The sequence below is a fragment of the Nansenia antarctica genome (assembly GCF_963989245.1).
Source record: "Nansenia antarctica genome assembly, chromosome: 5".
Lineage (NCBI taxonomy): Eukaryota > Metazoa > Chordata > Actinopteri > Argentiniformes > Microstomatidae > Nansenia > Nansenia antarctica.
This window is the reverse complement of record NC_137690.1, coordinates 38,420,954-38,436,604: the sequence shown is the minus strand read 5'-3', so window position 1 is coordinate 38,436,604 and position 15,651 is coordinate 38,420,954. Positions and strand designations below refer to the sequence as shown.

General features: G+C 45.4%; 1 protein-coding gene across 1 annotated transcript in view; it reads left to right on the top strand.

Annotated features, from left to right (window-relative positions):
* Positions 1-624: 624 nt before the first annotated feature.
* The window catches only part of slc67a1 (solute carrier family 67 member 1), a 19,699-nt gene continuing 4,672 nt past the window's right edge, over positions 625-15,651 (top strand). Inside the window, exons 1-10 of the mRNA XM_080532128.1 lie at positions 625-743; positions 872-1,043; positions 2,478-2,575; positions 5,328-5,473; positions 6,091-6,223; positions 8,631-8,737; positions 8,863-8,973; positions 9,750-9,850; positions 11,822-11,923; positions 12,679-12,799. Of these exons, the coding sequence (XP_080388254.1) occupies positions 900-1,043; positions 2,478-2,575; positions 5,328-5,473; positions 6,091-6,223; positions 8,631-8,737; positions 8,863-8,973; positions 9,750-9,850; positions 11,822-11,923; positions 12,679-12,799 (1,063 nt within the window). The 5' untranslated portion in view covers positions 625-743; positions 872-899. The remainder of the gene's footprint in view (positions 744-871; positions 1,044-2,477; positions 2,576-5,327; positions 5,474-6,090; positions 6,224-8,630; positions 8,738-8,862; positions 8,974-9,749; positions 9,851-11,821; positions 11,924-12,678; positions 12,800-15,651) is intronic.

The following is a 15,651-nucleotide window of genomic DNA, read 5'->3' as shown; positions in this document are numbered from 1 at the left end:
CCATCATGACCTGAACTTTAACCAACATCCACAATATCCTGCCCCAATGACTGGGCAATAACCTCCAGAGTTTAGTCGGCTGTAGGACAGGAGTACCGCCTCCACGGTAGGGGTCCCACTGGGAAATAAACACTAATGGGGCATTCATGACTAACTTGGAAACTCGGAATTCTCCGACCTCCGAGTTTGAAGCATTTTAGTGATTTGATGCAGAAAACTCCAAACAACATGAACGCCCGCAAGTAATTCTAACTTTACATTTGGCAAGTTTTCAACTCTCCGAAAACAGGTCTCATGCATGAAAACAAACGTTCTTATTGACATCAGAGAACTACAGGTCAGACACTCTGCACTGCAGGATTATTCCCCAGTTTCCCCTCCACAATTCCGAGTTGGAGGGCCGTTCAAATTGAAATCGTATTTTGTCGATTGTCTTGAACGACCCATCAGGACTTTATCAACTGTGAAGCTCAGCTGAGTTTCCGAGGAACAACTGAACGCACCAAAAACCTGCGCGCTTTTATTTTGAAAATGTGAAACAGCAGGATCCAATTTCTGAGCTGAATTTCTGGGTTTGTCTGAAGATCAAAGTACATAGGAAATGTTACGAACACTTGCCGATATAAATGCGATCGGTGGACTGACTGCGACCGGTTTGATGCAGGAGAAACAACACTGCCAGAGCATTGATCACGTGAACTTTTTATGAAGACTTCATCCAACCTTATTTCAGTTTAACCCAGGTAGTGTATGCATTTGCATTTAAACTAAACATTTGACAACGATGGTGTCAGCGGTAGTTAGGGTTAGGGGTGGGGTTAGGGTTAGAGTCCGTTTAATAATCGTTTAATAATTGTTTAATAATCGTTAGCTCCCCAGGTCATAGGATCAAGCTGGTTATGATGGCCAAAGAAGCGGTGAGCTCAGACTCTCACAACACAGATTCACCTGCACGAGCGACCAGGCAGACGGTCGTTTACGTCGCCTACCTCATAGCTGCTTTGGACGTCACATGGATGTTTCTACAATTTTCTATCACTCCTGTAAGTAGGATATGATTAATACTAATAAACTAGGCTACATATACAATAATGATAATGATGATCATAATAATAACCCATAACTGTTATTTTTCTATCATCTTTAATTTCCACCCTGTAAGATGGAAAGGTGAAATCCAGGTAATAATAATAATAATAATAATAATAATAATAATAATAATAATTAAAGCTACGTTTGCAGGAAAAGTGCTATACAACTAAAAACGTTTTTAAAAAATATATTAATAACTAAGACTGAGACTTCCTTAAATACATCACAAGAGGTCCAGATGTTAATTTTAAAAATATGTATTTATAATATTATAATAAGCAACATCAAGTTACATCTTCTGCAGCAGATGGAGAATTGCTTTTCGATTGGGCAAGACTCCCGTCTTTTGTCTCCACTGGGTCTTATATACCCTTTCAGGGTCTTATGTACCCTTTCTGGCCTGATATCATAGCAATTTCTCACAATGCATAAGTTGTTCCATACATCTGGTCTGGTACTTTCCCAACACATGGTTACATGTGACATTATAATTACATTCTAATTCTCGAGGGTTCACACTATCAAATCAAATCAAATCAGGTTTTATATGTATAGCGCATTTCTCACAACATGTGACTCAATGCGCTTCACATGATGACAGAGCCGCAAGCAGGCAAAGGTAACAAACCTGTACACTGTGCATCCAGGAAAACTCCCTTGCAGCCCTCTACTCATAGAGCGACTACTACCAGTTTGCCTACCAGCACACAGCAGCGGCCCCCAAACCCCCTCCTATAGGGAAGAACAGCATGCACAGAGCCCCACTGAGCTCAGCAACAGGACCCACAAGACCTCTGTGTGACAGTCTGAGTTCAACCAAAGGCTGTACATTGTACATGTACACTCTGTACATTGGCTGGATGCCAAATGCATTTGTCCCTATAGTTCTATACTATGCCAAATGACAATCAAACTGAATCTGAATCTGAAGAAATATATATTGTCTAAAATATACTACATCCCAAAGGTTCTATATGGATGGTTGTGGGGGAAAGGTCGTCCCAGTAGATCAGCACTTTCTGAAATACTCAAACCAGCCCATCTGGCACCAACACCCATGTCAGTTCAAAGTCACTTAAATCACCTTTCTTTCCCATTCTGATGCTTCTTGGTTTGAACTTCAGCAGATCGTCTTGACCACGTCTACATGCCTAAATGCATTGAGTTGCTGCCACGTGATTGGCTGATTAGATATTTGTCGTTTAACAAGCAGTTAAAAAGGTGTACCTAATGAAGTGGCCCGGGGAGTGTATATGGTAACAGAATAGCCTGGACAGTGGCTGTTCTTTTCTTACCAGGATTCAGCCAATCGGGTTGTGTCTGCTTATTTCAAAAGACTGTAAGGAGTGGTTGTTGTTTGAATGATTGTCTCTCTGTCTGAGCAGTACCTGGCCAAACGTCTGGGCTTTGACACGCTATGGATAGGTTATCTACAGACCCTGGTTGGAGTCATTCAACTGCTGGGCGGGCCCATATATGGCAGGTGAGCAAATAATGTCATTTTAAAGTGAGTCCACTTCACTGCGGTTGAGTGTTAAAGTGAGCCCACCTGACTGTAACTGAGTTGTGACTCAATGGTTTGGAGTAGCATGCTCTCTCTACAGAGATGGGCTGTCAGACACACGATCACATGTTCCCTGCCTGGTGTCAGATGTCCTTACAGTTGTTGTTGTTGTTGTTGTTGTTGTTGTTGTTGTTGTTGTATGAGTTTGCAGACCAGGGCCCTATTCCACGAAGCTCGATAAAGTTCTAAGCCTCGAAAATGTTAGCTTGCGTTTGGTGCCATCAATGTGGCTCAAATAATTCGCTGCTTGGTTGAGCTCCTTCTGAGTCAGATATAATCCCGACCAGGCTAAAACACAGGCTATAGTCATCCGTGCGTCAAAAAAGGCTCACAGGCGGAAACTAAACCCCGAACGATAGTTCCTCATTGTGTCTTTTAGGAAATATTAGTTCCCACTTCACACGAGATAGATAGATTAGATAGTTTGACTGTGTGATAGATAGATAATTTGATATTTTGAAAGTGTGATCGATCGATAGATAGTTTGATTGTGTGATAGATAACTTGATATTTTGAAAGTGTGATAGATAGATCGATAGTGTTGTGAAGGCCCACAGTTTTAGAGCCAGTTTTAGTTTCCCCGAAATCAGCCCTTCTGCCCCAGTTATTTACTTTGTTATTTTCTATACTATTAATATACGTTTCGTGAAGTGTATGTATTGTTCTTGTAATGTTTATGCATATGTTTGATGACGTAGTATCCGGGGTGTGTCCGTGACCCGGATGCTACGTTCGGGGGTGTATATATATAAGAAACGGAAGTAGTCCGCGAGTCAGTGTGTGGAGAGAAGCAGAACGAGAGAGAAGCAGAACGAGAGAGTACCGAGAGAGAAGCAACGAAGTAGATCTAAGATGGCGGATTCCGTGACACGCACCCCGTGCTGAAGCGGACCACCCGAAGTGATTATCGAGTGTACCACTGTAGCCCGTTTTAGTTGTGTTCAACGTTGGACCAAGCAAGACGCCAGCTGGACATAATCGTCGCCTCCACGAGCGGACTGCGATCGAACACTGACTCCAGCGGAGCTTCGACGCGGACCACGCGGACTTGGGCCCTTCACCTCGTGGTGGACCACGAAGACGGCCCTTTCCCTCCGCGTTGCTACGTCACCCCCCCTTTCGTCGGCTAACTTCATCGACGCACATGCCATCCCACCAGGCCTCAACGCGCACCACAACCCTGGACTATAAGCCTGTTCAGGCCAGAGACTATCAGTGAGTGATTGAGTGTGTGTGTGTGGCCGGCGGGAGGGAATGTATATATGGGGATGTAGACATATACCATTTGTGTAATAAATGTGTTGTTCATATGTAATACTGTGTGTTAGTTGTTTGTAGCTCCAATGCTAATGCTAATTCTATGCTAATGCTAAGTACAAGGCCAATGCTAATGCTAATTGTATGCTAATGCTACGTACAAGGCTAATGCTAATGCTAGTTGTTTGAAGGCTAATGCTAACGATATTAACTGCTAGTCTAACGGTTTGCTGGCGCCCCCTGCCTGTATCCTCCTACACTGCCTATTTAGCTCCATTAGTTAGATAACCAGCCCCTTCCTAAATCATACAGTCCTTTTCAGCTACTCCCTGGTTACAGATAGATCAATAAAGAAAAGAGTGTAAAAAAAAAAGTAATTGTCTCAACTTGCATTGCTGTCATCACAGCGGTCTGGCTGGTGTAGTGGTTAAGGCAGCCGACTCGAGTTCCAAAGGTTGCGAGTTCGAGACTTGACTAAGTCATTCTTTTTTCTTTCTTTTTTACATTTAACCGAAGATTTCATGCAAAGGCTTCAAACACCATTGTAATCGTGTCAATTCTTGTAAATTAGCCTGCACCATAATTTTATAGCCTACATACTTTTTTAAATGAGATTTTAGATTAGATTCAGACAACAAAATGCAGTAAAAAGTGCGTCTGAAGCGGGATTCGAACCACGTCTAAAAATGACGAATAAATCCTGTGGCAGCGGTCGGTACCACTAGGCCATTGTGGCGATATGACAGTTTGTAGCCTGCTGCTGATATCACCACAGTAGTAATATTCATTTATTAAAATATGAACATATAACAATAACTGGGGCTAGTATGACCTACGCATTTAATCGGTCAGCAATTTCTTGCCAAACCATTTCCCTCGCCTTGTTAATTGCGGCAGTATTGCACTATTTTACATCTTATTTCTCCGTCTTCATAAAAATCAATAATTCGGAATGCTGCGCAAATGTAGTACCCCTGCAGAGTGGAGTATCTTCATTTCGACAGATCGACTCTTCTGGGCTGCGTATGTCTGCGTGCACGCGCCCATATCGAAGATTTGTAAGCCTGTCTTCTGTGAACACTGATGACACAAGGCTGATCCTCATTCGAGGAATCACCTGAGGCTTGAATTCCAATCTCGAGTCTCCTGAGCGCCGCATTTATTTATATCGCAGCTAAACTGATCCACCTTTAGTGGAATGACCCCCTGGGGGGTATTCCATGTATGTCGCTAAAGCAAAAGCCAGGCTTATTTTTATACATTTCGTCTTGCGAGACTTATTCAAAATAAACCTGGATTTTCCTTTAGCGACGTTGATGGAATACCCCCCTGTATCTGTCCTGTATTGTCTGTAGATTGTTCCTATATGAGTGAGTGAGTGAGTGACTGTGTGTGTGTGTGTGTGTGTGTGTAGGTTTGCAGACCTAATGGGAGCGCGTGCCGCCCTGTGTCTGTCCTGTGCTGCGTCTACGGTGTACTACTTGTTGTTAGCGGTAGCAGACAGCGGCCCCATGCTCTTCATCCACAAGCTGCCTGCTGTCTTCATGCACGTGATGCCTGGTAACACACCCTCGCTTTGATTGGTTAAGCTCAATCAGCCAGCTAAGTGGCCCTTAGTAAGAGTGTGTATGTGTGTGTGTGTGTGTGTGTGTGTGTGTGTGTGTGTGTGCGTGTGTCTCTGTAGGATATTTACTTTAAGAATTCGGTTGAAATAGATCACAAGTAAAACCTCTGAGTGACAGCAGACTATTTATCTAAACAAAGGTTACATACACATACAGCTTTACTGTCATAGATGGTCAGCCGTGGGAAAGAGAGAGAATCGCCTTTTGTTCACACCCCCAATGATATGCTAATACAAGGCTATGACAAGGCACATATTTACAGTCCTATCGCATTTCCTAGAGATGGTCAAGGTGTGGAAAGGGGGTTAGGTTACAGACAGTATCACTCAGGTCAAAGGGCAGGGGGCAGGTCACAGGAAGGACAAAGACAAAGGCCATCACCAAACCTCCTCTAGGAATGTGACAAGGGCCTAAAAGGAGTAACCCCCACAGCTATGAATGTGTGTGCAACAAGACAAGTACCTACAGGTTCTATACACAGGTTTATGTGTGTGTGTGAAAATATACCACATGTGTGTGTGTGTGTGTGTGTGTGTGTGTGTGTCTCCCCAGGGGTCCAGATGGTGGTGGCTGACCTGACAGAGCCTGAGAAGCGGGCGGACTCCCTCGCTAAGCTGGGTCTCTGCTTCGGCATCGGCATGATCACTGGGTCCACTCTGGGGGGCACGCTGAGCACGCGATACGGGTGAGAGGCCTGACAACACCCCCACTGGGTCACCCTAACCCTAACCCTGACCCTAACCCTAACCCTGACCCTAACCCTAACCCTAACCCTAAGTTAGTTTAGTTAGTCCTCTTCACCCCGTTGAGGGGCATAGGGCGTCCACCAGAGCTCTCCATCTCACTCTCTTTTGGGCCTGGGCCTTTGTTTCTTGCCAGCTCACCCCGGTGTTCTTCAGGTCTTGGGGTGTGGAACGTCTCCAAGTGTTTTTCGGCCTTCCAGCTTTCCTCTTCCCCTGCGGGTTGTAGTCCAAGGCCTGTCTAGTGATGTTGTTGGAGTCCTTCCTAAGGGTGTGCCCTATCCAGCTCCACTTTCTCCTTTTGATGGTGGTAGCTATGCTGTCCTGGTTTGTTATTCTCCACAGCTAACCCTGACCCTAACCCTAACCCTAACCCTGACCCTAACCCTAACCCTAACCCTGACCCTAACCCTAACCCTGACCCTAACCCTGACCCTGACCCTAACCCTAGTGAGGTTTAACTGAACCTTGTTCTACATTAACTGCAAAAAGTAAATCGAAGTTAGACAAAAGATCTTAAATAGAGGCGATATATGCTTGTGTTTTGTCTGACTGCACTTGTTTTAAGAAAATCTTGGCAAGCGAAATGTTCCTGTTCTGTTGGCAGATAATTTGGCTTATTTTAAGTAATATTTCCCCCATTTTATTGCATTTTTTTTTCTTGTTTTTGAGAGCTGACTTTTTTGCAGTGCAGGGGAGGCTGGCGGAGGTCGAAATCTGAGGCTCATTGTAATGCATGAGATGAGGAAGGGTTCTAACACACGTGTGTTCTATGTAGAAGTGTTCTATGTAGAAGTGTTCTATAGAAGTGTTCTATGTAGAAGTGTTCTATGTAGAGGTGTTCTATAGAAGTGTTCTATGTAGAAGTGTTCTATGTAGAAGTGTTCTATGTAGAAGTGTTCTATGTAGAAGTGTTCTATAGAAGTGTTCTATGTAGAGGTGTTCTATGTAGAAGTGTTCTATGTAGAAGTGTTCTATGTAGAAGTGTTCTATGTAGAAGTGTTCTATAGAAGTGTTCTATGTAAAAGTGTTCTATGTAGAAGTGTTCTATAGAAGTGTTCTATGTAGAAGTGTTCTATGTAGAAGTGTTCTATAGAAGTGTTCTATGTAGAAGTGTTCTATAGAAGTGTTCTATGTAGAAGTGTTCTATGTAGAAGTGTTCTATGTAGAGGTGTTCTATGTAGAAGTGTTCTATAGAAGTGTTCTATGTAGAAGTGTTCTATGTAGAAGTGTTCTATAGAAGTGTTCTATGTAGAAGTGTTCTATGTAGAGGTGTTCTATAGAAGTGTTCTATGTAGAGGTGTTCTATAGAAGTGTTCTATGTAGAAGTGTTCTATGTAGAAGTGTTCTATGTAGAAGTGTTCTATGTAGAAGTGTTCTATAGAAGTGTTCTATGTAGAAGTGTTCTATGTAGAAGTGTTCTATAGAAGTGTTCTATGTAGAAGTGTTCTATGTAGAAGTGTTCTATGTAGAGGTGTTCTATAGAAGTGTTCTATGTAGAAGTGTTCTATGTAGAAGTGTTCTATAGAAGTGTTCTATGTAGAAGTGTTCTATGTAGAAGTGTTCTATGTAGAAGTGTTCTATAGAAGTGTTCTATGTAGAAGTGTTCTATGTAGAAGTGTTCTATAGAAGTGTTCTATGTAGAAGTGTTCTATGTAGAGGTGTTCTATGTAGAAGTGTTCTATAGAAGTGTTCTATGTAGAGGTGTTCTATGTAGAAGTGTTCTATGTAGAAGTGTTCTATAGAAGTGTTCTATGTAGAAGTGTTCTATGTAGAAGTGTTCTATGTAGAAGTGTTCTATAGAAGTGTTCTATAGAAGTGTTCTATGTAGAAGTGTTCTATGTAGAAGTGTTCTATGTAGAAGTGTTCTATGTAGAAGTGTTCTATAGAAGTGTTCTATGTAGAAGTGTTCTATGTAGAAGTGTTCTATAGAAGTGTTCTATGTAGAAGTGTTCTATGTAGAAGTGTTCTATGTAGAGGTGTTCTATAGAAGTGTTCTATGTAGAGGTGTTCTATAGAAGTGTTCTATGTAGAGGTGTTCTATCCAGGGGAGCGATCCTGCTCAGAGGTTTTGAAGCCGCCTTTACCGTGTGGTGATGGGAGCTGCTGGGCACTGGAATGACCGTGTGTGTGTGTGTGTGTGTGTGTGTGTGTGTGTGTGTGTGTGTGTGTGTATTTTTAGTCCGCAGTCTGCTAGTACTACCTCTTTTAACATTAACTTAACTTAACCTTTAACTTTAGCCAGATGGTGCAATATCACCAGGCACCAGCATAAAGAAGTCTGTGTGTGTGTGTGTGTGTGTGTGTGTGTGTGTGTGTGTGTGTGTGTGTGTGTGTGTGTGTGGTGACCAGGGAGACCAGTGCAGCGTGTGTAGCAGCTGCTGGGAGTGTGCTCAGCCTGGTGTTGGTGTTGAAGTTCATCCCCAAACACACCAAGACCCCCAAGGACGACACTGACAGTAGGAGACCTCACCTCACTACCACTACCTCACACACTCATATCCCCTTCATATGATTGACTTAACCTGTTAAACCTACTGTATGTGTGTGTGGTGTGTGTGTGCGTGTGTGTGTGTACCTCTAGGTGAGGCCAGTGCCAAGTCAGTGTTTAACCTGTCTGAGATCACCAGGATCATTCAGTTTCCAGGTGTGTCTAGAACCTTCCTGGTGAAGATCGTCTGTGGCTTACCTGCAGGTCAGTCCTCCATACAAACATGACCCCAGACAGGGAGAGGCTGGGCGGAGGTAGAAATCGGAGGACGGGCTCATTGTGATACAGGGAACGGAATCAAACGCACATCCTCTGATCTCTACCTCCACCAGCCTCTACCTCCACCAGCCTCCACTGATATTCAGCTTCTTTCCACTACTGATGTTATGTTGTATGCGTGTCTGTATGTGTGTGTGTCTGTATGTGTGTGTGTGTGTGTGTGTGTGTGTGTGTGTCTGTGTGTGTCTGTATGCGTGTCTGTATGTGTGTGTGTGTGTGTGTGTTTGTCTGTATGCGTGTCTGTATGTGTATGTGTATGTGTGTGTGTGTGTGTGTGTGTGTGTGTCTGTATGTGTGTGTGTGTGTGTGTGTGTGTGTGTGTGTGTGTCTGTATGTGTGTGTGTGTGTGTTTGTCTGTATACGTGTCTGTATGTGTGTGTGTGTGTGTATAATGTGCGTGTGTGTCTGTCTGCATGTCTGTCTGCATGTGTGTTTGTGTGTGTGTGTGTGTGTCTGTATGTGTGTGTGTGTATGTGTGTGTATAATGTGTGTGTGTGTCTGTCTGCATGTCTGTCTGCATGTGTGTGTGTGTGTGTGTGTGTGTCTGTCTGCATGTGTGTGTGTGTGTGTCTGTCTGCATGTATGTGTGTGTGTGTGTGTCTGTCTGCATGTCTGTCTGCATGTGTGTGTGTGTCTGTCTGCATGTGTGTGTGTGTGTGTGTTTGTGTGTGTGTGTGTGTTTGTGTGTGTGTGTGTCTCAGGTATATTCCAGGTCATGTTCTCCATCATCGCTATGAACTTCTTCCACCTGCAGGCAGAGCAGAACGGCTACCTGATGGCTTACTTTGGCGTGGTCTCCATGGTGAGGGGAAACTGTGTGTGTGTGTGTGTGTGTGTGTGTGTGTGTAGACCCACCTGCAGGCCTAAACAAATCTGTCAAATGTAAGCACACTCAGAGTACAATTATTAAATGCCACACCCACACACACCCACACACACACACGCACATTTTAAATGCTTTATTTATGTCCACATACAAAGTACAATTCTAAAGGACATAAATACTAACAGTGCATTTTGACATCCTGGAAACAATTTGTTACAGTAATGCTGAGCCAACAACCAGTTCTGCCACACACAGGATGTTATTCGCACAAGACCAGTGGGTTGATCAATACTAAAAGACAGACAGTATCCCGCTCATGGGTACAGGAAGCACCGCCTTCTCCATATTGAGCGGCTACCAATAATAGCGGATATTGAGCAGTATTTTGCTAACTTTGCTAACACACACACACACACACACACACACACACACGCATGGTAGAGCTTTGCAGTGTGAAACAGGGGGTAACACCCCATTGGCTGATCAAGGTCACACAGTGCAGCGTTTGAACCGGACGTAAGTTCAACAAACTCAAACACAACTAGGCAGAGTCATCATCCCGTTGTAGTGTGAGCAGTAGACACGCCCTGCCTCCTCACCTACTAGTGAGGGTCACAGCCCCTCACAGAATGCGGTCTGTCAGTAGAGGGTGTGGGGTGTCGGTCTGTCAGTAGAGGGTGTGGGGTGTCGGTCTGTCAGTAGAGGGTGTGGGGTGTCGGTCTGTCAGTAGAGGATGTGGGGTGTCGGTCTGTCAGTAGAGGGTGTGGGGTGTCGGTCTGTCAGTAGAGGGTGTGGGGTGTCGGTCTGTCAGTAGAGGGTGTGGGCGGCCGGTCTGTCAGTAGAGGGTGTGGGGTGTCGGTCTGTCAGTAGAGGGTGTGGGGTGTCGGTCTGTCAGTAGAGGGTGTGGGGTGTCGGTCTGTCAGTAGAGGGTGTGGGGTGCCGGGGTGGGATTTCATAAGGATTTAGTTTACCTAGAGACAATGCAGCTGTTTGTTTTACAAGGGGAAGTTCAAATACAAAACAAAAGGTGAAGATAGCAGGCGTGATAGGAGAGAACGCATTCAGGTTCACGTGTTCATGGAGGTCTGTGCTTTCCTCTTGGTTTGTAGGCCTGTTATTTAGTGTTTAAATCCAATCATTCAGTTTAGGATTGCATTGGTTGATTGTATAAAAGTGTAGGTTGTTTTATTTCCAGGCCCTGTAGCAATTCCATTTTTGATGACTTGATTTAAATTTTGTTCGATTGTGTTGCACATTTCTTGGCGTAATCCAGTCCACTGTATCAGGTTCTATCATGTGGAAACGGCTTCATACCAAGGTCATCTGGGGGGTATTCCATGTTCATGTTTATGTTTATTTTATTTCACACACAAGGTACACACTTGACAGAAAACACAATAAATAAACAGTGCAGGAGGAGGCAAGAAAACCCAGAAGGCTTATGTGGCGCCTCCACCTACAGAAAACAATAACATAACATACAGAAACATAACATAAGTACATAAGAGGGATGGCAAACTAGTAATAATAATAATGCCAAAATATGAATCAAACAGCAATACCAAAGTAAAAAAAGAAAATGTGAATGTGTGATTATGTGGTGTAAATGCAGATGTGGTGTGTGTGTGTGTGTGGATGTATGTATGTAAGTGTGTGCGTGTATTATGCATACATGAGAAATATGGAACAAACAAAGATACATAAAGGAATATATTCATTCCAGGATACATTCCATCAACGTCGCTGAAGGAAAATCCAGGCTTGTTTTTGAGAAGTCTCGTCTCGAAGTATTCTTATATAGCCTGGATTTTCATTTAGTGACGTTGATGGAATACCCCCCTGACTCTGTATAACCTACTCTAGAAGGTCTGAGTAGGCTCCTACAGGTGCAAGGCTTTATTTAGGAACTTCCTGCTGATGGCTCTGCACTTCCTGTCCTCCCTGCAGGTCATCCAGGGGGGGGTGATCGGCCCGCTCACAGCCAGGTTCTCTGACCACTCTCTGCTGCTCCTCTCCATAGGCCTCTCTAGTCTGGTGGGCCTGGCTCAGGTGGAGACCAGCACACGCAGACAGACAGACAGACACGCACGCACGCACAGACAGACACGTACAGACAGACAGACAGACAGACAGACAGACACGCACGCACAGACAGACACACATGAACGCACGCACGCACAGACAGACACACACGCACGTACAGACAGACACGCACGCACAGACAGACACACACGCACGTACAGACAGACACGCACGCACAGACAGACACGCACACACAGACAGACAGACATGCACGCACAGACAGACAGACACGCACAGACAGACAGACACGCACGCACGCACAGACAGACACGCACACATGCACAGACAGACAGACACGCACGCATGCATGCACAGACAGACACGCACACATGCACAGACAGACAGACACGCACGCACGCACAGACAGACACGCACACATGCACAGACAGACAGACACGCACGCATGCATGCACAGACAGACACACACGCATGCACAGACAGACACACACGCATGCATGCACAGACAGACACACACGCACGGATGCACAGACAGACGGACACATAAACATACACAAAGACAGACACATAGACAGACACACAGACACAAAGACAGACATAGACAGACACACAGATAAACAGACAAACAGACACACGAAGACAGACACACAGACAGACAGACACGCAGACACACACAGACAAACACACAGACAGACACAGACAGACAGACACATAAACAGACACACACACACACAGTTGTAACTCTGTCTCTGCGTCCTCTGCAGGCCCTGATGGTGAACGTGTTCCAGTTCTGCGTCATCGTGGTTCCCATGATGCTCTCCCTCAGTGTGTTCAACGTCATCACAGACAGCATGCTCACCAAGACGGTCCCTGCCTCCGACACTGGTGAGGCCCGCTGGACTCCCTTTTAAACAGCCTCAAAAAACAGCCTTGGCACTGGCGAGAGGTGCTGGGGGCTGTGGCTGAAACCTGAAGGCTTGACCTTGACTTTGACCAGGGGGGTATCCCATCAACGTTGCTAAAGGAAAATCCAGACTTTTAATTTTTGATCACTCTCGTGAGATGTAAGTGTCTTTGGATAAAAGTGTCAGATAAATAGCATATATATTTATTTATTTTTTAAGTTATTTATTTCTGAGTGGGGCAGTCCCACTCATATTTTTCATTTTTATTGACAGTTACAGTGAAGATTTAGACAGGAAGGATGGGTGAGAGAGAGAGGAGGGATGACATGCAGGATGTCCACGGCCGGAATCGAACCGGGGACCCTGCGGTTACATGGTCAGCGCTTAATCCACTACGCCACCTAAGCGCCCCAGATAAATAGCATATATATATATATATATATATATATATATATATATATATATATATATATATATATATATATATATATATATACCAGTTATACCAGTTCATATCAAAGGCATGTAGTATATAAACCCCTCAAAAAAAGTTCAGAAACGTTATTTTGGTTGATTATTCCTCCCCTTTAATAATACCAATTGGTATTGTATTTTATATCGATGGAAAGCCTGATTAGTCATCTTTACAACGAGGTACAACTTTTAAGGATCATGCATTCGTGGAATGAGCAACACAGCTAAACGTGTGGGTAGCGGCCTAAAAATATTTGCCCAAATTCCCTATATTCTTCTGTTGGTATTCACTCTTGTTTTGAGTTGCTTGGTGGATTGGATGATTGCACTCTCCCACAGTAATAAGGAAAAAACAAGACATATTGGCCATTTTTACACTTTATTCATTTTACACTGTCAGGGACCTCAGTAGCGTGTGGAAGATACATACGCAGTCACAACAGCTTGGCACGTCCTCCTCATGCTGGTCATTCCTCAACCAGGATTTGCCGCAAGTCGGCCAACATGGTTGCGTTGGTCACTCTGGCACGTACAGCACGCCCAAGCTGATCCCACAAGTGTTCAATTGGGTTGAGGTCTGGACTCACGGCAGGCCATTCCATCCTCTCCACTCCCAAATTCTGGAGGTACTCTGTGATGATCCTGGCTCTGTGGGGGCGAGAGTTGTCATCCTGGAGTATGGAGTTAGGTCCCAGATTCTGGAGATATGGGATCGCCACTGGCCCCAGAATATAATTCCTGTCAATTAGGTGCCATTCAGGTGCCAGTCACACACCTGTGACTGACGTACACCTGCCAGCACTTGAAGCTCAAAACGAGAGTGAATACCAACAGAAGAATATTTAGCAATTTTTGGCAAATTCTTTTGGGCCGCTACCCACACGTTTAGCTATGTTACTCATTCCACGAATGCATGATCCTTACAAGTTGTACCTTGTTGTAAAGGTGACTAATCAGGCTTTCCAAAGATATAAAATACAATACCAATTGGTATTATTAAAGGGGAGGAAGAATCGACTGAAATAACGTTTCCAAACTTTTTTGGAGGAGTTTATATATATACAGTATATCCTCCTCCACCCTCCTCCACCCTGATGGGTCTGTGTGTTCCTCCTCCTCCTCCCTGATGGGTCTGTGTGTTCCTCTTCCTCCTCCTCCTCCTCCCTGATGGGTCTGTGTGTTCCTCCTCCTCCTCCTCCCTGATGGGTCTGTGTGTTCCTCCTCCTCCTCCTCCTCCCTGATGGGTCTGTGTTCCTCCTCCTCCTCCTCCCTGATGGGTCTGTGTTCCTCCTCCTCCTCCTCCTCCTCCCTGATGGGTCTGTGTGTTCCTCCTCCTCCTCCTCCCTGATGGGTCTGTGTTCCTCCTCCTCCTCCTCCTCCTCCCTGATGGGTCTGTGTTCCTCCTCCTCCTCCCTGATGGGTCTGTGTGTTCCTCCTCCTCCTCCTCCCTGATGGGTCTGTGTTCCTCCTCCTCCTCCTCCTCCTCCTCCTCCCTGATGGGTCTGTGTTCCTCCTCCTCCTCCCTGATGGGTCTGTGTTCCTCCTACTCCTCCTCCCTGATGGGTCTGTGTGTTCCTCCTCCTCCTCCTCCCTGATGGGTCTGTGTGTTCCTCCTCCTCTCTGATGGGTCTGTGTGTTCCTCCTCCTCCCTGATGGGTCTGTGTTCCTCCTCCTCCTCCTCCCTGATGGGTCTGTGTGTTCCTCCTCCTCCTCCTCTCTGATGGGTCTGTGTGTTCCTCCTCCTCCTCCTCCTCCTCCTCTCTGATGGGTCTGTGTGTTCCTCCTCCTCCTCCCTGATGGGTCTGTGTGTTCCTCCTCCTCCTCCTCCTCCTCTCTGATGGGTCTGTGTGTTCCTCCTCCTCCTCCTCCCTGATGGGTCTGTGTGTTCCTCCTCCTCCTCCTCCTCTCTGATGGGTCTGTGTGTTCCTCCTCCTCCTCCTCCCTGATGGGTCTGTGTGTTCCTCTTCCTCCTCCTCCTCTCTGATGGGTCTGTGTGTTCCTCCTCCTCCTCCCTGATGGGTCTGTGTGTTCCTCCTCCTCCTCCTCCTCTCTGATGGGTCTGTGTGTTCCGCCTCCTCCTCCTCCCTGATGGGTCTGTGTGTTCCTCCTCCTCCTCCCTGATGGGTCTGTGTGTTCCTCCTCCCTGATGGGTCTGTGTGTTCCTCCTCCTCCTCCCTGATGGGTCTGTGTGTTCCTCCTCCTCCTCCTCCTCCCTGATGGGTGTGTGTGTGTGTCAGGGTTTCCGTTAGAAAAAATTGCCGCCGGACATCGTGACCGGGAAGATTCCGATTTACCGGACAAACGTGAGATATTCCGGTCATCATATTAAAATATAATATAGCTGTTTGTCGCGGTGAT